Source organism: Pristis pectinata, chromosome 6 (genome assembly GCF_009764475.1).
Source record: "Pristis pectinata isolate sPriPec2 chromosome 6, sPriPec2.1.pri, whole genome shotgun sequence".
Classification (NCBI taxonomy): domain Eukaryota; kingdom Metazoa; phylum Chordata; class Chondrichthyes; order Rhinopristiformes; family Pristidae; genus Pristis; species Pristis pectinata.
In genome coordinates, this window is record NC_067410.1 from 40,975,950 (window position 1) to 41,000,671 (window position 24,722).

The window sequence follows — 24,722 nt, forward strand, 5'->3', positions numbered from 1 at the left end:
GTCACAAGTAATAAACTAAGTTTGGCCAGTAAAAGGAGAAAGTGAAGAGAGCTTCAATTATTCACAAAATACATCATGTCCCAGGGATCTGGGAACTTGTAAGAAGATGCAATATTTTCTTTCCCTGCAGTATAATCACCAAACCTTTCTCTTGGTCTCAAATTAGTAAGGCTGTTTAAATTTGGGAAGGAAGAATATTCAATGTGTACAAGGTGATTGGCAACAGGGAGTAGAGGGGGGAGGGGTTGGCAGTGATATTGATAAATCAAACAAGTTGACAGATCCCTGGGATATCTATTCATCAATAATATCACAATCTGACATTACTTGATCAAAACTCAAGTCAAACCTACTGGCAAAAATAAGCCAGGGTCAATTTATTTTGTAAAGTATAGACACTGAGGAAGATGTGATTTTAAATTGCTCAGGCCGTTTACTATTCACTGAAGTACAATGTAATAATGATGTTAAGACTCTTGACTGGCAGACATACAATAGTGAAAAACTAAACAACAGTAATTATTCCAACAATCAGCTTTGAAAGGTACATAAAAAGTCCAGCATCAGCACATCAATATCAGCTTATAAACAAGAATCCATAACTATAGGACCAATGATTGGATGAAAATCTGCAGCTAAGTCACAAAACAGCCTTAATCACAACTTCACTACAGTATCAGTATAAAGAAAAATTAAAAGAATAAATGTATGGCATCATATATGATTATACTATTCCTTTTGGAGGACCATTAGACCATGAGTGGAGATAATTATAATGAAACATGGGAGCTGCAGATGATAAATTTACAGCAGGCAATGAAATATTAATCCTATTATACTTATAGAAACCATGCGGCATAGTCCTCTTCCAGGCAAAGACCATATAATATATTAAAGAGGGGGGTGTGGCATGCAAAATGGTGTAATTTAAGCACTCAAGTAGAAACTAAGGAGCAGATAACAGAGAGCAAATCCAATTGGAACTGCTAACGAGATTAAAACATCTCTTAACAAGGACATTTTGATGGAACAAATAGGCTATGCCCATCTTTAATGCAGTTGTAGGTTTTAATCCCACCCACATCCTCCTTCCCTCTGGTCTTCTTACTGTGACAGTTCTACAGGCATATACATAAAGACAAGCATCTTATATCTATAATGCTTACAACTGTTCATGTTAGAACCTAGACGGCAAGTTTTATCAGCCATTAAATTGGTTAAATATAGCAAACAAGGGGAAACCTAATGATAACTGTTGAACTGGATTGAATACATTACTAAAATACAGAAATATTTAAGGTGCAACGTCAAGGGAGTCCACATATTCACTTATTATTGGATTATGGGAGGTAGGTGAGAAGTTAACAGACAAATGGTCTTACTTCATACTAAGCTTATCCTGACCAGAATTTGCACATTTTTCAATATTCTTTGTTCAATAGTGATCAAGTATTGGATTATCATCAACATATGCAAATGCACTTTCAAGGAAATTAGCACACTAATCTGCTAAATCACCAGAATTTGCAAATATGACAGAGCAAAATATTCAGGGCCATGCACCACAGGGCACAGTCTGTACTCTTATGCAGGGCCTGGCTCTCAAACTCCAGTAGTTCACAATATTTCTCCCCATTAATCCTTCATCTCAATCCCATGACCATTAACTCCTTCAGTGTCATGCTGAGGCATCCATTTAATTTGCATGCTTAGACTGCTGAACCCAATATTGTTCATTATGTGCCTATCGTTTAAAAGTCCCCTTAGATTGTAATCAGAGTAGAAAAGAACACACCTACATTTCCTTTTCTCTAAGGATACACAAACACACACACAGGTGGGGGTGGAAAATGCTTTAGATATTCTAAGGCATTGTGCAGACTATGAGCACGGTTAAATGATGTTCCACAGAGCCTCTGGATTGAACTGGTTCAACTTCACACAGATCCTTGGGGATAAATGGCATCTCTGCACCTTGGTTCACCATCAGCAGCTCAAATTGGATTGAATCTTCCTGAATCTTAGTTACAAAATAGTCTTTTTAAAATTGTGATCTTTGGTACACCTAAACATTAGTCACAATTAAATTTCATTGAAAGTTAAATAAAATTTAAGGATAAAAGAAAACAAATGGTTCAAAATGAAGTCAATTTTGATTAAAACAGTTTTTCTGCCTGAAAAGGCACTTTTGGCTCAACATGCTTGAGACCCAATTACTGACTCCCACTGACAGCAACATCTAGATCCATTCTTTAGAATCATAACTAAAACAAAAAAAAAATCACTTGACAGGCAGAATGATAGAATGATGATGATTGTTGAAAGCTTCAAACTCCTAGCTGCAAACATAAACTATGTGTCTTAGGCCAGCCATATAGATGTAAGAGAGCACATCAGTGCCCCAAATTCCTTAGGAGGATAATAAAATTTGGTATGTCCCCAATGAGAGTCACTAATTTTTTTTAAATATATGCACCGTAGAAAGCATCCTGTCCAAAAGCACCACAGTTTGGTATGGCAACTACTCTACCAAAGATCGCAAGAGATTGTAGGGAGTTATGTACACAGCCCAGTTGATCTTGAAAAGCAGGCTCAAGGATAGCTTCCATCCATCCATTCAAGGATAGCTTGAATGGCCCTCTTATACGAGAGATAAACTCAATCTCTGAATCTACCTTGCTTTGGCCCTTGCACTTTTCTATCTGCACTGCACTTTCTCTAATTATAACACTATTCATACAGAAGGAGGGGAAAAATGCAATAATCTGTCTGGATGGCATGCAAACCAAAGCTTTTCACTGTATTTCAGTACGTGACAATAATAAATCAATTACATAAAAGAAATTTTAAATAAACTTTCTCGTAAACCTTGCTGCAGATGTAGTTACTCAGTGGGTTAGAGTCAGCTGCACATGGAATAGTCCAAAATACTTTCCTGTCTACAATGGCACAGAAGGGGGCCAGTGCACTGGTAAAAGAAGTGTAATCACTGTTGCAGCATTGGAAACACAGCAACCAGTCTGCACTCAGCAATGTGGCAGTGACTCAAAAATCAACTTTGATGTTGAGAGATAAATATTGGCTAGGGTACAAGAAAAACCTCCCCAGTGCTTCTTTAAAATAATTCTAACCAGCACACCAAGAAATGCATGTTCCACTGAATCTATGGGAATCCGTTACTGTGTTTTGCACAGATCCTTTCCTGAAGTCAACTATCAGCTGCAGCTGTTCCAGTGTGGAAGAAAGAGGATCCTACAAGTCACATGTTTTAGGAGAGGGTAATTAAGGGAAGGCTGCTCAAAAATAGCCAACAAACCTGACCCAATTCAGGACCGAGGAAAAAAATGTCTTCTTGCCCGTTAGGTGTCCTTTCCTCTCGCACTAGCCAAGCAGAACTTAGATTGGAAACCATATACTGTTACAAATAGGAATTAAACTCCTCAAATCAAACCCTACAAAATATTCAAGAGGTACAAGGAGCAAACAATTTGCAGCTTTGAAAATTGAAGTGACACAACGATACAGGTTCTGAGGCTTTACAGGATGTGGCAACAGTGTACATTCACTACTTAACATTCATAACATGATGACGACAACTCTTTTACTGACAAAAAAAATGAAGCTACTCCTTTGGCAGATGAGAATTGCAATTGAAGATAAAGGATAGTAACCTGTAGCTTTCCCTTCATTGTCTGAAGTTTAATACACCGTACAGCACTCCTGTGTGCCTTTGAAGATTTTACAGGAAATTCCATGTTTCTGAAGTCGTATAGGCTGACCTTTCCTTGAGAAGATCCAATCATCAGTGTGGTCCCATCTGGCAGTAGCTCAACTGCAGTTAGTGGAGATTCTGCTCGAATGCTGTGCAATATTCTGTAAAAAATAATACAATTTAATGAAGGTTAAAAAAATGCTAGCAACAATACAAACACGGATTGCAATAAGTAGTGAACAATTTAGAAAGTGAAATAGTATGTAACAAGTTCACGAAAATCTTGATTTTGATACTTCAGAAGGGCAATTGATCTGTCAGGTTTCAAAGTTGGAACTTTCAGAACCCCAATGAAGATTCTCCACAGCTCTGCTCAGGAACATCATTTTGCTTATATGTCCACATTGAGGTAGGAGGGACTTTGAAAGGCAATGGGGCTGTGGGAAGAGGGGATACTTGCAAATCAAGCAAGTTGCCAGGTTCCTGGGACAACTATTTATCACAAGAGTAGGCCAGTGTTTGGAAAAAAAGTGGGAATGTTTAAAATTGTATGAATAACAAACATTTAGAAGGTTGGATTAAAAGACAAACAGGATAAAAGGGTACGAAATACATTTGAATGTCATTTATTATGGAATAACAGAAAACAAATGCACAAGAAACTTGATGCATTAATACAAGAGTCAAATAGATGCTGGTGCCAGTACATAAGAGGCCTTCAAGAGTACAATAAGGTTTTCAAAGTAACTATTTAAATGCAAGACCTCACAAAAGTGGATAATTACCAAAAGAAATGGAATTCATAAAACTAACCTATACACTATCACTGAAGCAGATAAAAAAAAAAGCTTAATTGCCAAATTGCTTAAGTGATCAAGGTTTGTAAGGTTAATACATTCTCACAGAACTGCAGCTGGACTCAAAGCATTGGCTGCTACAGCTATCACTCCCTACTGCCCATTGAGCTTCTCCCATGGAACCAAAACATTGATCCAATGGGGGTTAAATTACATTGGTGATTTACAGTTAGAGAGGAGCAATAGATCATGCGGCATGGAAACAGGTCCTTTGGCCGATCAAGTCCATGCTGACCATTAAGCACCCATTTTGCAATAATGCTACACTAAATTTCATTCTCTCTATATTCCCATCAACACCCCTCAGATTCTACCATTCACCTACACACTGACAGGAAATTACAGTAGCCAATTGTGCTACTCTTTAGGAAGTGCAAGGAAGTAGGGGAACTTAGGAGAAACCCATGCAGTAATGAGGACAGCCTGCAAATTCCACACAGATGTCAATCATTGAGGATTGGTCACATCATCTCCTCACTGACCATCAACACAGGTGCATGTCAAGGCTGTGCACTTGGTCCCCTATACACATGACTGTGTAATGAAGCACTGCCCCTATGCCATATATAAAGTCACCGACGACATCAATGTTCTTCAATCGATGAATCAGTGTAGAGGAGCAAGATGGGACACCTGGTCAGGGGTGGGGGGGCGGTTCTACGACTTCAATGTCAATAAAACTAAAGAACTGATCATTAGCTTCAGGAAAGGGAAGGAGGGCAACCATGTGCCAGTCTACATTGGTTGATCAGCAGTGGAGAGGGTCAGCAGCTTTAAATTCCTGGGTGTTAACGTGCCAGATGACCTGTCCTAGGCCCAGCACATAGATGCAATAAGGAAAGCACACCAGCATCTCTGCTTTCCTAGAAGGTTAGAGGTTCAGCATGTCACCAAACACTCAAACTTCTACAGTTGAAAGTATCCTGACTGATTGCATCATAGTCTGGTACAGCAACTTAAATGTGCAGGAACGCAAGCAGCTACAGAGAGTAGCAGACTCACCACAATACATCACGAGTACATCCCCCCCACCACTGAAAATATCCACACAAGGTATTGCCTCAAGAAGGCAACATCTATCAAAGATCTGCACCACCCGGGCCTAACCATCTTCTCACAGCTACCATCAGGCCTGAAATCTCATACCACCAGGTTCAAGAACAGCTACTTCCCTTCAACCATTTGATTCTTGAACCAACCTGCACAACCCTAATTACTACCTCACTATAGCAACACTTTGACCACTTTGCACTACAATGGACTTTTTTTTGTTCTAATTGTGTTCTTTCTTATACAACTTAGTTTAATTTTTGTTCTTCCCGTGAAAATGTCTCTCTAATGCTATTCTATGACATCTCTATTTATTCTCCTGTGAGAACCAGTGGCCTGGATTCAGGATTTAGTTTTCATTATGTCACTGTATTTCTGTAATATGCTTGATGTTGGAGATCACTACAACAATCTAGATGTTTGTTTCTTCAATATTAGTTGTACTTAGTTGGTCTTTGGGTTACAAAGATTAATATCAGCACCTCATTGTAATCTTCCTACAAAATGAAATGGCACAAACATAAAGAAAACATTCATGTTTTCATACAGCATGATGCCTGCTCATCTACTCTAAGGAAAAGCAAATTTGGGTTACTCACAGCAAATTTCCAAAATGGGGGAGATACCAGCTGACTGCAAGAGGCATTGTGTTCGAGGCTCAAACTGTATTGGACACTTATGGTTACTTCAAGAATCAGCAATACTCCACCCATCAACCCCACCCAAAATAAAGACAAGTACAAAGGCACTTGAATTTCCAAGCTACCTTGCTACCCAACAATGTTAAATTACTTTCTTGTGAATAACAAAGATGTATGCTATACTATAGACATAAGAGACAGCAGATACTGGACTCTGGAGCACAAACTGTTGGAGGAACTCAGTGGGTCAGGTAGCATCTGTGGAGGGAGATGGACAATCAATATTTCGGGTTGAGATTCTTCATCTGAATCAATCCATTTCCCTCCACAGATGCTGCCAGACCTGATGAGCTCCCCCAGTAGTTTGTTTTTCGCTATCTGCTACATTAGTGAGCACACTTTCTTCCCCATATTTAAGATTTGCTTGAAACAAAATAAAGGATTTGGAGCCCCTCAAACCAGGCAAGTGTGGCTCTGCTGTCTAAAAAGTAGCCATCATCAGACTCAGCTTATAAATTCAGAGGTTGACTTGAGGCAAATTTTGTCCTGCAGATATTTAATACAAGATTCAGAAAATCCAAAACTGCAGGAAAGTCAACAGTACAATGTTTATTTCATCTTTAGGGCAGCTTCTTCCTTGCAATTATGAATGGTTCAATGCAAAATTAGCTTAAAGAATTGAAAGCAGATTAAATATTGTAGACAGCATCCAGTAATATTAGTGTTACAGCAGCCAGAGCTGTTGTGTTTATTAGGTTTCATGCTAGTAAGACAATAAATATGTATCTATAAAAATAACTAGGGTCTAGCAATAGTGTTGGCAAAGTACAAATAAGCATAATAAATACAAAAAAACTTGATGATACAGCTTGCCACACATATTGGCGATGTTAATATTACTTCAGTTGAAGCAGAGATCTTGTGTTTGTTTGGTCCAGTTATAGATTTATTTACAGCCCATGAAATAATACTAGTTTCATGAAGTTCATTTAGCAAACCAATTCACAATGGAAGATTCGGGATAGGAGTCAGAGACAAGAAGCCTATTTTACTTTATGCAGAATCATGGAGTATGGAAACAGGCCCTTTAGCCCAACTCGTCCATGCCAACCAGGGTGCCTTCCTGAGCAAGTCCCAATTGCCTGCATTTGGCCCATCTCTCTCTAAACCATCCCTATCCATGTACCTGTCTAAATGTCTTCTTAGATGTTGTAATTGTATCTGCTTCTACCACTTCCTCTGGCAGTTAGTTCCATATACCCACCACTCTCGGTCTGAAGTTGCACCTCAGGTCCACTAATTCTTTCATCCATGCCCTCCAATTTTAAGATTCCCCTACCTTGGGAAAAAGACTGACTATTCACTTTATCTGTGCCCCTCATGATTTTACCTTTCTTCATAAGGTCATCCCTCAGACTCCTACATTCCAGGGAAAACAGTCCCAGCCTATCCAGTCTCTCCTCATAACTCAAGTCCTCCAGTCCTGGCAACATACTTGTGAATTGTTTCTGCATCCTCTCTAGCTTAATCACATTCTTTCTATAGTTAAAAAAAAGGTTAAAAATAAATAAATCACATGCAGATTCTAGTCCGAAGAACCATCAATACCAATAAAAGCTACCAGGATGCATTCCATTTCTGAACCCACACTGAACTTTTTACAACTATATTTGAGTCAAGTTGTAAATTAATCAGTCTTATTCCCTTTATAGCTTTTGAAAGCTGAGAATCTAGGAATGGTTTAAATGCAATACTGAGCTAAAAAGGAATACATTGGCTCAATCAACACAGAGCTTTCAAAAGATGACGCAACCCAAGTGTTCCTAATGAGACTGACCACACAGAAGTATTGATTATCAGAGATTCAGCCACTAACATGAAGTTCAGGCAAGGAGCTGCCAGAAGTAAAAAAGAAAATGAGACCTCAGAAGTGTATGTTTAAATGAAATTTTTAAAATATATCAAGCCAATGGTTCACTCAGGGCAAATGCAGATTTATTGCTGGAAGATTAAAACTTACAATTTGCAACGAGTATCGATGGCTGAAATTCGCTTATCCAGACCAACTGTAACAATTAAAGACTCGATCACTGGCGAGAAACACAGTGCTGTTGCAGGGGCTTTGTGGACACTCTTGAAGCTGTGCTGCAGTTGCAGAGAGTTCAGATCCCATAATACAACTGTGCCATCATTTCCAACACTTCCCAGAAGAGACTTTTGGAGGCTAGAAACCTGCAGATCCCGGAGAGGCTGAAATAAAGAATCAATTTTGCAAATGAATCCCATCTTCATTATTCAGACCAGATGCCAAGATTAACCTCAATTTATCAAGTCAATCTCATTCATGGTAACGATCTCAGCTCTTGGCGAGATTTCTTTTTCCTTCAGTCTTAGTTATCAAGTGACATGTACCTATCAACTTATCACTGAAAAAATGCATTATCCACAGAAATGCAAGAAATTAAGTCTGTTTTGCTGAGAGAGAATGCATGAGAGAGTCTATAATATTTTAGAGACAAGAGACTGCGGATGCTGGAATCTGGAGCAAAAAGAACAAACTGCTGGAGAAACTCACTGGGTCAGGCCGCATCCATAGAGGGAAATGGACGGTCGATGTTTTGGGTCAAGATTCTTCATCGGGCCTGAATGAAGAGTCTTGGACCAAAGTCTCAACTGTCCATTTCCCTCCACAGATGCTGCCTGGCCTGGAGTTCCTCCAGCAGTTTGGTTTTTGCTCCTTAATATTTTATCCATCTTTACAGCACACCACATCCACCTGGAATTTCTACAATAGTTTTTGATCTGCTGAAGCTGCTACTATGGAAATCCCTGAGAAATAACTTTTACTGCTAAACTCAAGACTGAGGGAACAAAAGGAAGCCGATGGAGTTTTCAAATGCATATACATAAATACATGACTGCATTTTAAATGTACTCCTTATACTACCTCAGTGCTCTGATGTGATGAATTGATCTGTATGGACAGCATGCAAAATAAAGTTTTTCCACTGTACCTCAATACCTGTGACAATAATAAACCAAGTTTACTAATTATCTAATTTACCCACAGCCTAGTTGGTAGTGTGCTTGACTCAGCACAAAGGTCACGGCTTCAAGTTCCTATTCAGAAGCTTGAGTGCAATAACCTCAGCCCATATTCCAGTGGATTGGAAGGGTACTGCACTGTTGGAGGTGATGTCTGTCAGATAAGATCGTAAACAGAGGGGCTGCCTGCTGTCTTAAGTGGATGCAAAGTATCCCACATCACTGTTTTGAAGAGTAATACAGTACAATTTCCTGGCCTGGCCAATCAACATCACAAAGAATTTTATTGGATCATCAATATGGCCATTAGTGAGCTACTAATGCACACACTAGCTGTTGCATTTATTGTGTTACAAATTCAGAAGTAATTTAGTAGTATTTGGTGCTTTGGGACATCCTGAAAGTGCTGTGAAAAGTCATACAAAAGCTACCTTTACTACTACTTCAATCTCTTTTCTAGGTAAACCAACTTCCCCCCTCCTTAAATACCTTTCACATTTTCACTGACTTTCTCATGACATGGACTAACAAGTAGACTGATAAGAAAATACAAGTTCCAACCCACAGATAATGGTTTGTCATCTGAACTTGTGGGCAATTTTTATTGTAATTACCATTACTATATTTTAGCACCTTTAAATATATATCTAGTTTTCTTGACTTTTTGCTCCACTGCTCTCCTGAAAGCAACAAATTCATACAAGCCACGACTCAACAATTCATCAGAAGCTCTTCACCATCTCATTCAAGCAGCTAATTTTCATTTAAGAGCTTGGACAGCAAGTGTCAGCTGACTGCTCAACCGATAGGGTGAAGTGGTGTTAAACCATGGCCAGAAATAGACTTGGCTATTGAATGCTCACAATCACAGACCAACACAATTTTCAGTGAGGATTATTGGCAAATATTGCACCCTCAGGTGAATTTCTTAACGTGAAGCACAGAAAGCTTGTGGAATATTGGGTTGTCACATCAGTGGCAATTGCTTATTGCCAATGAATAATATACATTGGAGGCACATCTGCACAAAAGCTGTTTCTAGGGATTGCTGTCTCAAAATGGAAAAAAAACAAAATGGGCATTTTCCTTCTTACCCTTCATGTTTGTTAATTAGAAATTATATCCATGTTCTTATTTTCCTTTTTGTTCTGAAGTTGGGCCTGCAAGTCCCCAGCATGTCATGCAGAACACAATTTTTATGAATATATATAATTTTAAAATGCCTCTAAAATAGATCTGTCATGTCTGTCAACAAAACTAAACTGCCCCCAGTCCAAGATAAGGTGAAAGTACACCATGACATGTGTTCAAGAACCCATTCCATGTCATCAGCAGCTCAATATTTGAATCTGAAGTTGGCTGCATTGGAGTCCACTGATGTGACAACCCAATATTCCACAAGCTTTCTGTGTTCCATGTTAAGAAATTCACCTGAGGGTGCAATATTTGCCTATAATCCTCACTGGAAATTGTGTTGGTCTGTGATCGTGCGCATTCAATAGCCAAGTCTATTTCTGGCCATGGTTTAACACCCCTTCACTATCGGTTGAGCAGTCACCTGACACTTGCTGTCCAAACTCTTAGATGAAAATTAGCTGCATTGTTTACTATAATTTGATATCAGGTACAGATCTATTAGTAACACATTTTCCATCTACATTATCTTCTAACTGCCTCATTGCCCCATTTGACCAGAGGACTCTAACAACTCATCCCCATGGCAACCCTGGCCTCCTCATATCATAGATATTAAATCTGTCCTAGCTATACTTCCCGCCACCTTCTCTGCAAATTAAACTCACTTTCCCACCTTCTCTTTCCCAGTTCGGACAAAGGGTCTTTGATCTGAAACATTAATTCTGTTTCTCTTTCCACAGATGATGCGCAACCTGCTGAGTCTTTCCAACATTTTCTGCTTATAATCACAGATCTAACTTGGTCCAACTCATCCAGAGCATACGAGGATTATAGCTTCCTTGATTAAAACATTCCTAACTTCATAACATTCGTATTACTTTAGGGAACTAACCATCTGCAGCAGAGTACAAGCTGTTTCGTTAAAGTATTAGCTGGTGCCATCAAAATAAACAAGATTCAAACCACATCCATTCCAAGTGTCAGAGCTCCTTCTTGTGGAGACTGTGTGCACTTTACCTGCTGACTTTGACAACAAAGCTTCATGGCAGCCTCATCTGTATGCATGCTGTGAAGAACAATCTCGCCACTCCGAGACCCTGAGAGAATCCATTGGTCATCACAATCATTGGTGAGACAAGTCACAATATCCTTGTGACCCTGAACAGAAAAAGAAATGAAGCATCCAGCAATTCTTTGACACCAAAACACCACTGCCCATGATTAGATTGCTCACATTAATTCTCAACACTAAAACTAATGCTTCTTGCCCATTTCATTATCTCTATTCACAACCCACACCCCAAAAGAGAACTCATTTACCAGTTATAAATAATAATTTGAGTGAAAATTGCAACCACTTTAATTAGACAGTTAGCAAATGTTGACATTGGTTATATGGAGGACGGAGAAGAAAGGCCAAATAAAAGCATACATGATTATGCTGCAAATGGTCAAGGCAAAAAAATTAAACAACCAGATTTTAACCACTTTCACCCAAGTTCAGATTCATAAACAACCCCCAATATTCAAAAACCTTTGGGTGGCTTTAAATATAGAAACAAAGTCCTTGAGAAAGACCCAACTTTAGATTCATCCACTACAGGCATTTTGACTCCCTTATTAACCAAAGCCCTCCCCAAAATTCCCAACAAGTTTTCGCATCCATACACCTTCTTGAAATGTGTTAGTTTTCTTTAAGACCTTCCAAATTCTCCCTCCTATGGCCTACAGTATCCACTGCATTATATTCAAGAGCCAAACATGCCTCCTTCATACCATACTTAAGGCACACAAAAATAACATTCAGTTTAAATTAAATTTTGTTTTAATAATTGTGTAGAAAATAATTAGGAATGACCTGGATGCAGCCACAAAAAACATGAAAGCCCAAGGACACTGCAATTAGTCGCAAGTGTGTGATGTATGATTCAAGTCATTTTGGAAAGGTGGAGCTGAGGTGACCAACGATGACAATTATCTTTTGCATACCAAGTTCATGGAAATGAATAAATATCAATTGTTTTTTTTATTTTCACAGCAAAGTTGGCATTTAGGCCAAGGCATCAGAAATGCCTATTCTTCCTGGAATATCCTAGGACTTTCTTAGCATCTCATTCAAAAGAGAACACTTATGAGCACCTGACTTCATCTCCGAATACATGCACAACATCATAGGGCTTCAAATTTCAAATTTGCAATCGAAGGGTGAAAACTGGTGACAGAACCAAGCTCACAACAATCCAAGTTTGGGAAGGGAATGAAAATAATGCAATCTACCATTTCTTTGTCACCATATTAAGTGCTCAAGGAAGTCCCAAGCAGGAAGAAAGATATCCTTGAATAAAATATCTATAGTTGTTTGTCAACTAACCCATTGCAATAACTTTACAAGGACAGTGAACTTCATTCTGCAATTAGAAATGTAGTAAGCCTCATTTCTTCAAAGCAAGAACAGACTGAGCAATTTCTAATGTACTAACTCAATATCAATATTGTCAGGAGTCTTTTCAGAATCTTTCAAAAAACCAAAATCACACTACAGGAGGTAGCAAAGCCAATTTTGAAGTAAACACATCATAGTATTAATTATAACACAGAACTTTTCTTCATTTGCAATACTGGGGCATAATGGAAAATGGGGAAGAGAAAGGCAAGTGGAGGTCTTGTTAAGATCAGATCAGCCACTGTCCTTTGTTGAATTGAAAAGTAGTCTGGAGAGAACCTGTCCTACTTCCTACTCCTATTTCATAAGCAAGAAAAGCCAACAATTATACTGATACTTAATCCACTGCATTCCACCATGAAAAGGATAATAAACTAACGTTCATTCCCAAATTGCATTCATGAATATACCAAGTTCCTCAGGCTACATACCTCGTAAGATTTCTGCAGTTTACTGGTCTTTAAGTCCCACATATTAACAGCACAATCTGTTCCTCCACTCAGAATCAAATTCGAAGTTGAGTTCAGCGAGACACATGTCTGTCCACTCTTCACAGAATAAAACAAACTTAACTGTCAGAGGCAATTGTTAACATCCATGTATCTAATTATCTGGATATTTAGTCTGGCATGACTGTTCAGATTCTTTTGGCAGACTTCCCCAATTAATCCAAATCCTTTGCCCTTCCTGTTTAGCCCTGTATTTCTGCTTCCACCCCTCACCCCCACCCTTGCCAAGGAGAAGAAATGCATCTACAAGACTGAGGAATCCACTAACAGAGTTAGCAATTGAGGTAGCTAACAGATCAACATTAAAAATAGAAAGGTGAGTGGAGGAAAAATGAAATAAAGCAAAATGGGTGGAGAAGCACTTGGGATTTTGATGATCACTCATATGGAGGTTAAACATAGACATGGCCTGAGTGAGGGAAATGGCTTGTGTCTTTGGTATAATTCAAGGTATTTCTCTCAAGGCTCGCAAAAGTCAGTGAACAATATTCTTCCTGGGTCAGCATTAAGCACGTCATGTCTACAGAACATGCTGAAGGTTTATGTGATAGAACGCAAGAAAATAACTCCAACTTCTTTAAACATATCACCTTGTTTCTAAGATGTCACCGCCTCTCTTGACATCCAAGGTTCTTTTGTAAGATGTGGGATGTCAGGGAACTTTTCAGTCTCCTTGATGACTACATCTGCAGGAAGTGCACCCAGCTGCAGCTCCTTACTGACCAGGTTAAGAAAACTGAGCTGGAGTTGGATGTACTCAGGACCATCCAGGAAGCTGAAAACCTCAGAGATGAGACTTTTACTAAGGTGATCACACCAAGGGAACAGGCTTCGGATAGATGGGAGACCACCAGGAGAAGCAAGGGGAGTAAGCAGTCAGTGCAGGGTTCCCCTGTGGCCATACCACTCAGCAACAAGTATATCCCTTTGGATACTGCTGGGGCAAGCAGATGACCTGTCAGGGCACAGCAGCAGCAGCCGCCAGGTCGGTGGCACTGTGGCCAGCTCTGCAGCTCAGCAGGGAAGGGTAAAGTCAGGCAGAGCAATAATGATAGGAGACTCAATGATTAGGGGAACAGACAGGAGATTCTGCTGCAGTGAAAGAGACACCAGGATGGTGTGTTGCCTCCCAGGTGCTAGGGTCAAGGATGTCTCAGAGCAGCTACACAATTTTCTCAAGGGGGAGGGTGAGCAGCCAGATGTCATGGTGCACATTGGCACCAATGACATAGGTAGAAAGGGGAAAAGAGGTCCTGCACAGTGAGTATAGGGAGTTAGGAAAGAGGCTGAAGAGCAGGACCTCCTAGTCAGGGCAGGAATAGGATGATAGAACAGATGAATGAGTGGCTGAGGAACTGGTGATATTGTCTAATACCAGAGGGCATGCACTTAAGGTGATGGACGGCAAGTTCAAAGCAGATGAGTGGGGCAAGTTTTATTTTTTAAAAAGCACAGTGTGGGTGTCTGGAATGCACTGCCTGGAGTGGTGACAGAGGCAAGTAAAATAAGGGCATTCAAGAAGCTCTTAGATAGGCACATGAATGTGAGGGAAATGGTAGGATATGGACATTGTGTAGGCAGAAGAGATTAGTTGGGTATTTTATTATTAATGTAATTGGTTTGGCCCAATGTTGTGGGCTGAAGGGCCTGTTCCTGTGATGTACTGTTCCATGTTCTATCAATAACTGAAATGCAAATTACTTTCACGTAGAGCCTCACAGTGTAGTTTTCCTTAAGTGAAGATTTGTTTGAAGTGTTTGGCCTACCAGTGAATTCCTTATTTGCCAATATCACCAAGAGAAACAAGAACTCCTTTGGAGATTAAGGCATTTAATGAACTTGGTCTTATTTTGGCAGGCATAGAAATATTTCTGATTCCTTTGAATCCTCATCAGAAAATTAGATGAGAAATGATATTAATGTCAAAAAAAAATGCCCAGCATCCAAATTAAGCAAAAAACATTAAAAGACACTTTGAAGGAAAGAATAACAATGTGCATGTAGAAGTATGGATTAGCAGGAGATTATGGATTTGTAGAACAGAGGTCATATCAAACAGCTTCTTGGGAAGCAGCATCTTAATGATGATGAATGATCCAGCAAGAAACCAGAATCTATTCAGCACATTTAGATTTAAGTAGACTTTTCATAAATGGAGAGGGGTTAGGTCCTAAAGTTTCAAGGTCAATAACTGCTCAGTGAAGAGTTAACAATTAAAAGGGGGTGCCTGGAAGGTGAGAATTTAAAATGTGTTTTAGAGAAGTTGTAAATTTTAAATCTCATGGGTGCAATGCAGATTACAGCAACCAAGTCTCCAATAGCTTAGAGTATGAAGTCCATCCTGGAGAATGCCAGAGTAACGGCAATGACTTGTTCACTGAGAAAACTGATTTAGTTCTCAGCAAGAGTAAGATTTTGCATTAAAAGGCATGCACAGAGGTATGCCTCAGCAATCAGATAAATGCAGAATTTGAAGTTCATCTATATTGAGAGAGCCTGATCACATGACCATGCAGGTGACAGAAACAGTGGCAAAGTAGAACTTAGAGCGAAAAAAAAGGTTTAGTCTTCCCAATGTTGAACTGTACAAGATTTCAACTGAAACAAATTTATACAAGAAGGTGACTGTGAAATGGAGAGATGTGTTGAAGAGAATGCTGGTTGTCTACATATCGAAACTAGGCACTTCCAGCCAACTTTCTGCCAAGGTGTAGAATGAAGATGAAAAGCTGGGCAAGCCCAACTCAGATCCTTGTGGGATTGATTGGGACAGTGAAATAAGGGCAGGAATAAATGCTTTTGCAAGAGATGTGCAGGATGGGCTTGAACAGACATGTGCTACGTGGATCAAGACAAAACAGAGCTAGGCAATGGAGAGGACAATGTGGTCAACCTATACTGAATGTTAGACATCAAGGACAAAAAAAATACAAGGTAAAATGCCAGTATCACATCTATATTGCAAATGAAAATAAAAGGATTTTGAACAGGGAGTGCCAGAAATGAAGAATAAGTTGAATTCAATTGCCCAAGACCAAAAATAAGTATGTGGGAGGCTGTTTGGAGAGATAGTTGATGGTCATTGCAAATTTAAGAGGCAACAGAGCAAAACCCAAATAAAAAAGAATGTGTTTTACAAAAAATTGAGGCAGGTCAGAGGATTTGTCAGTCTTAATCCCTCTCCCCCATTCAATGCATCCTATTGGTTCTTATAATACTAAGCACATAAAAAGGATAGATTGAAGCAAAACATGAATATCAATTCAAAGTTGTTGATATCTTCAGATAGTTGGCCTGGAAAAGTTAGTAACTCTTTGACTATTACAAGCTCAAAGTCACCCAAAATATATGTAAAAAGTGACATTTTAAAATAGTTTAAAATTGATTAAAATTGTTCATCCTTTCCCCACTATTCATCTGCATTTATATTTTTACATACAATATACTCCATTTCACTTAATCTTCCCACTTCCCTCCAAATTGACAAAGTAGCAAGCAAAAGTTACAATCTAAATGCAAACTTTACAAAGTCATAGTTACTTTAAACAATAATCAGAAGACCTGTTATGCAGCCACACATCTAATTAAAATGCAGACCCTTCTAACTGTAACAGAGTCATTGCCCAAAAAGGGAGTGTAAAAGACAAGTATTTTTACTTTTGTCCTATCCACAAATAGTGAAAAAATTGGCACATAAGTAATGGTCTATTAAAAGTGTAGTCACTGTACCTGTTCCGCAAGACTGCAAAGTTGTACTGGCTTGGTTTTGCAGGTGGACACACAAATTTTATCTCCTTCACTGGTAGCACTCACAAAAAACTGATGTCTTATTGGTTAGAGAATAATTGTCACTGTGACAACTCAATTCTAGCAGTGATCTACATTCCAAATAAAATCATACATGTCATATTTTGTTTGAAGTGGAAATAGGAAATCAAGCTGCTTTCCATTTGGCAGAATATATTGGTGTCATAATTTGCCTTTCTCCCAACAATTTTGCAAAGATTTCACACAAGAGAATTTTCCAATTAAAGTTGTTCCTTCAATGCATTGTTGAGAGGAGCAACGTGCCACAGTGCATCTCCAGAGGAACCATTCAGCACACTATGTTCTAACCTAAAAATCATTAGTGCTACTTTCAAGTTTATTTACAAACAAAGAGCATAACAAGTTTAAGTTAAGTGAAAATAGTAGCTTTTGACAATTTAAGAACACAGCCAGCGTGTGGCCTTAGATAAAAGCAGAAAATGCTGGAAACACTCTACAGGTCAGGCAGCCTCTCTGGAAAGAAACATCAGTAACATCTACGGTCAAAGTCCCTTCATTTTTGACCTGAAACATTAACTCTTTACACCAATGCTTCCTGAGATGTTGAATGCTTACAGCATTTTCTCTTTACATTTCAAATTTCCAGCAACTGCAGTATTTTTGACTTTCTCTCCATGGCCCTGACTGGTATATAGAGCGTAAACCAGAAAAGCATACAACCAAATATTATTTGGGTAATATAACCAAATAATACATTGGGTAATCTCATTTAATGCAAATCATAGTCAGTTTGCTTTTGAAATATATTGGGATTCAAACCACTTGGTACTAACAAAATGAAAATCTGGAGTCAGTGTGCAATGATGCTCTTGATAATTCACCCATTTGAACTACAAGTTGATCTAAAACTACAAATATTCCAACTATGGTAATTTGGTAACATGGTTTATTATTGTCACATGTACCAAGGTACAGTCAAAAACTTAACTTGCATAACATATGCAGATCATTCCATTACAACAGTGCATTGAGGTAGTACAAAAATTGGTGAAGGTCAAAGGGGACGTCAAATTTTTTTTAGCCTCCTGAGGAAGTTAGAGGTGCTGGTGAACTTTCTTGGCTGTGGCATCTACATGGTTGAACCAGGACAAGCTATTGGTGATATTCACTCCTAGGAACTTGAAGCTCTCAAGAAACTGAAACCACACTTTGAACCACACTAGTGAATAGGTGCTGAGAGTTCAGTGGATAGAAAAGGGCTCATCTCCTTCACTAAATGCACACATATAGCATCTTCACACTGTACTCCAGTTCTGAAATTCACTTCAATAAAACCAAATTTCCGAAGCAGAATTGCAACATGCTTGAACATTTAAGTGATTGAGGCTAATTCCTACCACTATTTATAAAAGCCCCTGTTCTGAATATTAACTCTGCCTGAACTACTTAGTATTTCCAGCAATTTTCTATTTTCATTTCAAATTTCCAGCAGCTAGAATCTTTGGGATTGTTTAATTATTTTTATGTTGGACATCAGTAATGCAATTCAATTGCACTCTACTTGATATATGGCATCCAGTTTTAACACTGATGTGTGGAAGCTTAGAGTAACTACATTCTCAGTTGCCTCCAGCTGAGATGGTTTGTGTAGACCAGACACCTCAAAGAATCAGACAGCTGCTCCACATCTGCAATGCATGACAGAACCTCTTCCAAATCTTGATCCTGCTAACTAAATTCCCTTATGTTCCCCAATCCATTGTTAATAATCTCATTGACAGATGCATTGAGGAGGGGGGAGTGGAGAGGCAGGGTGGAGGAGGTTGACTAAACATACCATTTGGGTAACACTCAATCCATTACCATAATTTGTCCCTTACTTCACACATTAACAGCAGTGACCAAATTAAAGTCTCTAGTATTTCACTCCAGCACAACTTATTCAGAGGTGCACAATCCTTAACCATACTGCTGGGCTCTCTTTTTGGACAGTTGCATCAATCAAAGCATTAAAATTTGACAGAAGCCTTAGAGCAATCAGAGCAGTGCTATCACCTTCCAGTCACAGTGAGAGAATCTATTTACTGCATCTTTGATTGAAACTTCCATTTTTCCAGGATTCTTTTCAATCTTTCACCAGCATTCATTCCATTGGGAAATAAAGCAAATTCATATCAATGATATTGGTGAGTACTATGAAAGTTGCTTTGTGGTCAAAATTAAACAAGGAGAAAAAGGATACAAGGATAGAATTTCTATGACACAGGAGGTCCCCATTTGGCCCACTGCATCTAATTCAGCTCCCAATAGAGCAATGCTTTTGTTCCCAATAAATTATTGCACTCTATAGAGAATAATTTGCCTGGCTAAGAGGATAATGTGCCTGCTTAATTCTTTCCAAAAGCCCTGATTGATGCTGTTTCCACCTTTCCTGTGGGCATTGAATTCCAGATCAATCACCTGGAGTAAAAAAAGTTTTGTTTTTCCTTGCATCCCTTTTGCTTAAAAATTTTAATCTGTGTCTATTGGCCCTTGAAGATCCAGTATCACAAATAGCTTCCTTCTATTGACTTAGGCAAACCTTATGATCTTTTATACCTCCATTAAACTTTATCCCAACATCCTTTGCTCAGGGAAGAATGACCCCAGCTTTTCCAGACACATCTTTCAGAGACTTCAGACAGTTCTTTGGTGGTGGTGGTGGGTGGGTGGGGGATTGGAATACTTCCAATTAAATCCATAATACATGAAAATTAGAGATTCTATCATTTCCGACTTATCTACCTCACAGCAAGCAAGCAAGCAATAAATATAACTGGCCCTGTTTCAGAATCAAGCACTCTTGACATTCCATACCATCCTAGTCATGATCATCCAACTGGTTTCATCCATCACCCTCCTGGTCAATTTAGTTCTCCATTATTTTTTCCTTCAGAAATTTATTGTTGTATAATAATGACTAAAGAACAATCTACTTCACATGATTGAAATTTATCACTCACTGCCTGTTATTCTTCACAAACAGCACAACATTGCAGTTCTTGGTCCCTGCACAGCTAAATGCATCAGTGAAGCACAATATTCTTTTGTGTAGAAGATAACACTAGTACCATCCCCTGGCAAGAGCAGTGTATTACAGCAACAAAATATGCCCAATACATTCATACTGGTGTGGACTCACGCACATTTCAAATGCATGTTTATAGCTCTGATTCAAAGAAAATAGTAAGAATTGCAGAGCTTTGGACTGCCGCAGAGTTCACAATTGAAGTTCACTTCACCGAGTTACCAAACACACACACAAAATAAAGCTGCAAATAGCAACATTACTCATAACATTACACTGTAGAAGAGAACGTAACAGAGAGGAACGAAGAATGGAGACTTTCCATTGGAGCAGAGGAGACTTATTGTAGAGTTAATAGCAGATTGAAAAATATGTAACTTTGATAAGCAGCAGAATTTTTGGCTCATCTTATGACCTTGAAATTCCATCACAATTGAATACTCAGAGTTGAAGGACTTCTAGATTTTTGATCCAAGGCTCGACACTGACACCAGAGGTCACTGTGTGTGTGCATTAGTGTCAAATGCATTCAACAAATGTCATAGCATCCAACGGAAAAGTTCTAATGTGCATTAGTCCACAAAAACTGAAGCAACATCCTCCCAAAGAACTATTAACTATCTTTACCTAGTCCAGGACGAATTATCAGAGTCATCATACAGTAGAGAGAATGACTATCCTAAACTGTTGCTGTTATGTAATTAACTTAAAAAGTTGATCAATAAATCATTATTTCTATCCAAACTACTTCAGGCCCAACTGAACTACATGAAAACATCTAGTTTGGCCCTATTTTCTCTGCACTTGACATAATTTCACCTTCCCTCACCCCCATCCCCCCAAGAAAAAAAATTGCACTGCAAGTCAGTTTAATTCTGCACTGGATAGAGTAACAAAATCAGTATGCAATGATGCATAACTTTTTGCTTGTAATACATTTCCTTCCTTCCTCCTCTCTGCAAAGCACCTCCCTTCTCCTATGGCTCCTCTAGGAATCCAGTTTAGTGGATCAACAGCCTCAATTGTCAACTTTCACGTGCAAATTTGAGTAGCAAGTGTCACTGCATTACTCATCTGTGAAGGGCACAACACAGCTTATTTATAGTGAAGTACTCAGTGGTTCTATTTGATCACAATGAATTTTTCAATGCCACTCCTAGATTCTCATTATATCTACTCCAAGGGAAAGTCTCACGTTATATTCAATTCAATTTTCCTGCAAATTTTTAATGCTAGTTCAAGAAAACTGCACCCACATAACTCATCTCAGGAAGAAATAGTCATCATTGAAACTTTCTGTTAATAGCACTGATTTGCATGCATTGATGCAGCCCTACTATTTCAGCTGGATCTGTTTTAATTCAAGGACAATAACAGAACTGTTTTAAAAAGGGTTTGTCATTTAACTTTCTTTAGCAAAATTGAAATTGGCCTCTTTACCAAATAGAAGTAGGGATATCCAAATACATGGGTGGATGGCACATGATACAATCACAATAGGCAATGAGGTGAAGCTGAAACTTTGAAAGTGGCCCCTCTGGTGGAAACTCTATTCTTGCTTTTAATCCAAATTTTCAACTGAATACTCTTTACTAACTGCAACTCCTGCATAAATCTGCAATTTGGCATTTTTGTGCATCTCATTTACTGTTAAGATATTCCACTACACCAATTCAGATTGCAGTATACCCTCAAACATTTCCTTAACTAAATGTTCAAAGAATGAAAATTTGTTTTTTTTAAATCCCGTTTGTCATGCAACTCTTTAAAAAAAATCCTAGAAATCTCAGTGAAAATTAGATTATGAAGACTGTTTATTCTTGTGCTGAAAGCAAATTTTAGTCTATTTTAACAGTCCACATGTTCACCTGTATCTTATTGGCATAAACATGTTGATACTTAAGTTGAAGGATATTATTGGAGCTCCAGCAGACAGAAGACACTTCATACTCAGATTCATGAGGATTGAAATAAGTCTCCGGAGAGAAGAGGAGCAAATTCCAGATCTGGATGCAATCGCCAGCTGACACCAATTTCAGTGTTTCCTCCATAATCCTATATGAATATTACAAATTCATTAAACAAGTCTTTAAACCCATCATATAGCAAACACTTCTGGAAGAAGCTTTCCACTTCCAGACCATGATGATCTAGGAATTATACTACTCTTGTTTCTATTACTTATGGAGTCTATTTCAACTGTGCAAATTTTAGGTGAACAAACAAATTAGTAGTCCACTCTGAATGCAATCCCAATTTTGTATTCTCATCTATCCATGGTAACCTTTCACCTCTAGGTTATCAAGTATCTATCTACCACTGCCTGAAAAATACTCAGTCTGCCTCCATTACCCTTTAAAGAAAACAGCTCCAAAGACTCACAACCCTCCAGAAAAAAAAGTGCACCATCTCAGTCTGAGATTGTTAGATAATTTTAGTTAAACAAAGCTACTAAGGGTTATGGAAGCACATTAAGTAAATGAGAGTGAGGCTACAAATGAACTACAAAGCAAATGACTAATGAAGAGAATTAAGCAGCTGACAGGTCTACTCCTGTTCCTATGTCCGTTTGCTTCTACAATACCTGAGTAAAGAGGTAATTATGGGTGTTGGCAAAGGGAGGGGGGGGGGTAGTAGTGGGAAATCAGCCAACACTCAAGGAAACTGAAAGGGATGCAGAATTGGATTCTATGCCATTTCATAAAAGGAAAAAAAAACAAAAGCACATTTTCAAATTCAGGACATTCAGGATTCTTCAACTGAAGAGTTCAAAAACCAACATACGTCCTCAGCAGTAAAAAACCCAAATATAACAAGTTTTTTTATATTTCAGGCTTCAGAAATTTTATAACTCCTTTTCCAAGCTGCATTTAATCAATGGAACATAAAACATTAATAAATTGACCCCAAATCCATCAAATAATACTATTCTGACTTTTAAGTCCTAGGAACAACAGACTCTGAACTATTAATTTCCCACAGGAAGTCTTAAAAGCCATCCAAAAGTCAACAGTACTTACAGAATAAAAACAGAAATGCTGGAAATACTCAGCAGGCCAAGCTGCAAGTATGAAGAGAGAAAGATTCAATTATCTTTCTTCAGAATTTGGAAAAATTAGATAAAGGAGGATCGTAAAGGCTGGTGCAGTGGAAGGCAGGGTGCAAGCAGTGTTTTCAGTACAAGGACGTGAGAGATGAAGTTCAGGAAAAGGAACAGACACACTTGAGAGCCCCATCAACTATGGGGAACCATGGATGAGGAAAAAGAAAAATATATCAAAAGCACTGGGATAGAGGTTAGCACTGTCAAGATATGAAGAAGCCAGAACTGGGAGAATGTAATGGAGTCTTCCCAGAAAGTGGATGGAAGGAAGTATAACCAAGGCAGCTATGAGAGTCAATGGGCTTGTAGTGATCGGGTGTTTTCCTCAAAAACTATTTTGTTCTTCTCTTATCTACTCAAACATATTTTTATCTTATTCACTTCCACCATCTTTTGACCAACAACACGAGTTGTTCAAACACTTCTGGTCTCAACCCCTTCACAGACTTTTCTTTTAGTTTTCCCTGCCCCTTCTTTCTTCCTCTTTGACTTGAATCTTATCTCCAACTTCTCCCAGTTCCAATGAAAGGTCATCAACTTGAAACATTAACCCTGTTCTCTCTCCACAGGTGTTGCCTGATTCAAATATTTTCAGCATTTCAGGTTTTCAGTTTAGATTTCCAACAGCTGCAGTATTTTCTTTTGGATACTTGCAATATCCATTTTTCACCAATTGGTTTTCATGATGTCATTCCTTGGACTCAAAGGATCATCTCCAAAATTGTGTTGTTACCTTGTCAGTTTCACTTTTAAGCAAACAGTTGGCCATATTTTGAATAGTTTCGACAGAATAAATTCATTATCAATATATAGATTGCTTCATTGTATTTAGTCCCAAGTTTTGCATCATCAGCTATGACAGTGAAGGAATACCTGAAAGCTCTTAAATTTTAAAGGCAAAGTTTATTCTTCCACTCTTAGTTGCTATTCTAACCAGGTCCTTTCCCACCATGTCGTTCGTTAATTGGACGTTAAAAGTCCACCCCCTTAACTTGCAACCATGTATTCCTTACTGGTGTGTCATTCCACTGGTTATAGCCAGCAGCCCAAACACCCACACGTTCTCTATAACCAAAAACGCTGATTCAAAAGAACGTTGTTCTTCATTCCCCCACAAATTAACCAACAACGTAAAACGTTTCAGGACAGATTTTAGAAATAACTCTCATCAAAGCAGGTCCACGGTTTCAAAATAAAAAAAACAAACTTGTACAAGTTATTAGCGTCAATAATCTGCGCACCAAGAGGTAATTTCCCAGTTCCTTTTCGAGTAGTACAGGAGAAACCTTAAAAACTGGAACAAATGAAACAAGACGGTATCCCAAAATGATGTGTAGAAATTTCCTACGCGGATTTGGAAGGACTGGAGACGCCACTGGGAGGGAAGCCA

General features: G+C 38.6%; 1 protein-coding gene across 1 annotated transcript in view; it reads right to left on the reverse strand.

Moving 5' to 3' along the window:
• LOC127571356 (protein NEDD1-like) overlaps nt 1-17,197 on the reverse strand; it is a 39,499-nt gene extending 22,302 nt beyond the window's left edge. The window contains exons 1-5 of the mRNA XM_052017652.1: nt 17,124-17,197; nt 13,317-13,433; nt 11,460-11,600; nt 8,281-8,510; nt 3,672-3,873 (exon numbers count right to left, since the gene is read on the reverse strand). Coding sequence (XP_051873612.1) covers nt 3,672-3,873; nt 8,281-8,510; nt 11,460-11,600; nt 13,317-13,358 — 615 coding nt within the window. The 5' untranslated portion in view covers nt 13,359-13,433; nt 17,124-17,197. The remainder of the gene's footprint in view (nt 1-3,671; nt 3,874-8,280; nt 8,511-11,459; nt 11,601-13,316; nt 13,434-17,123) is intronic.
• Nucleotides 17,198-24,722: the final 7,525 nt, after the last annotated feature.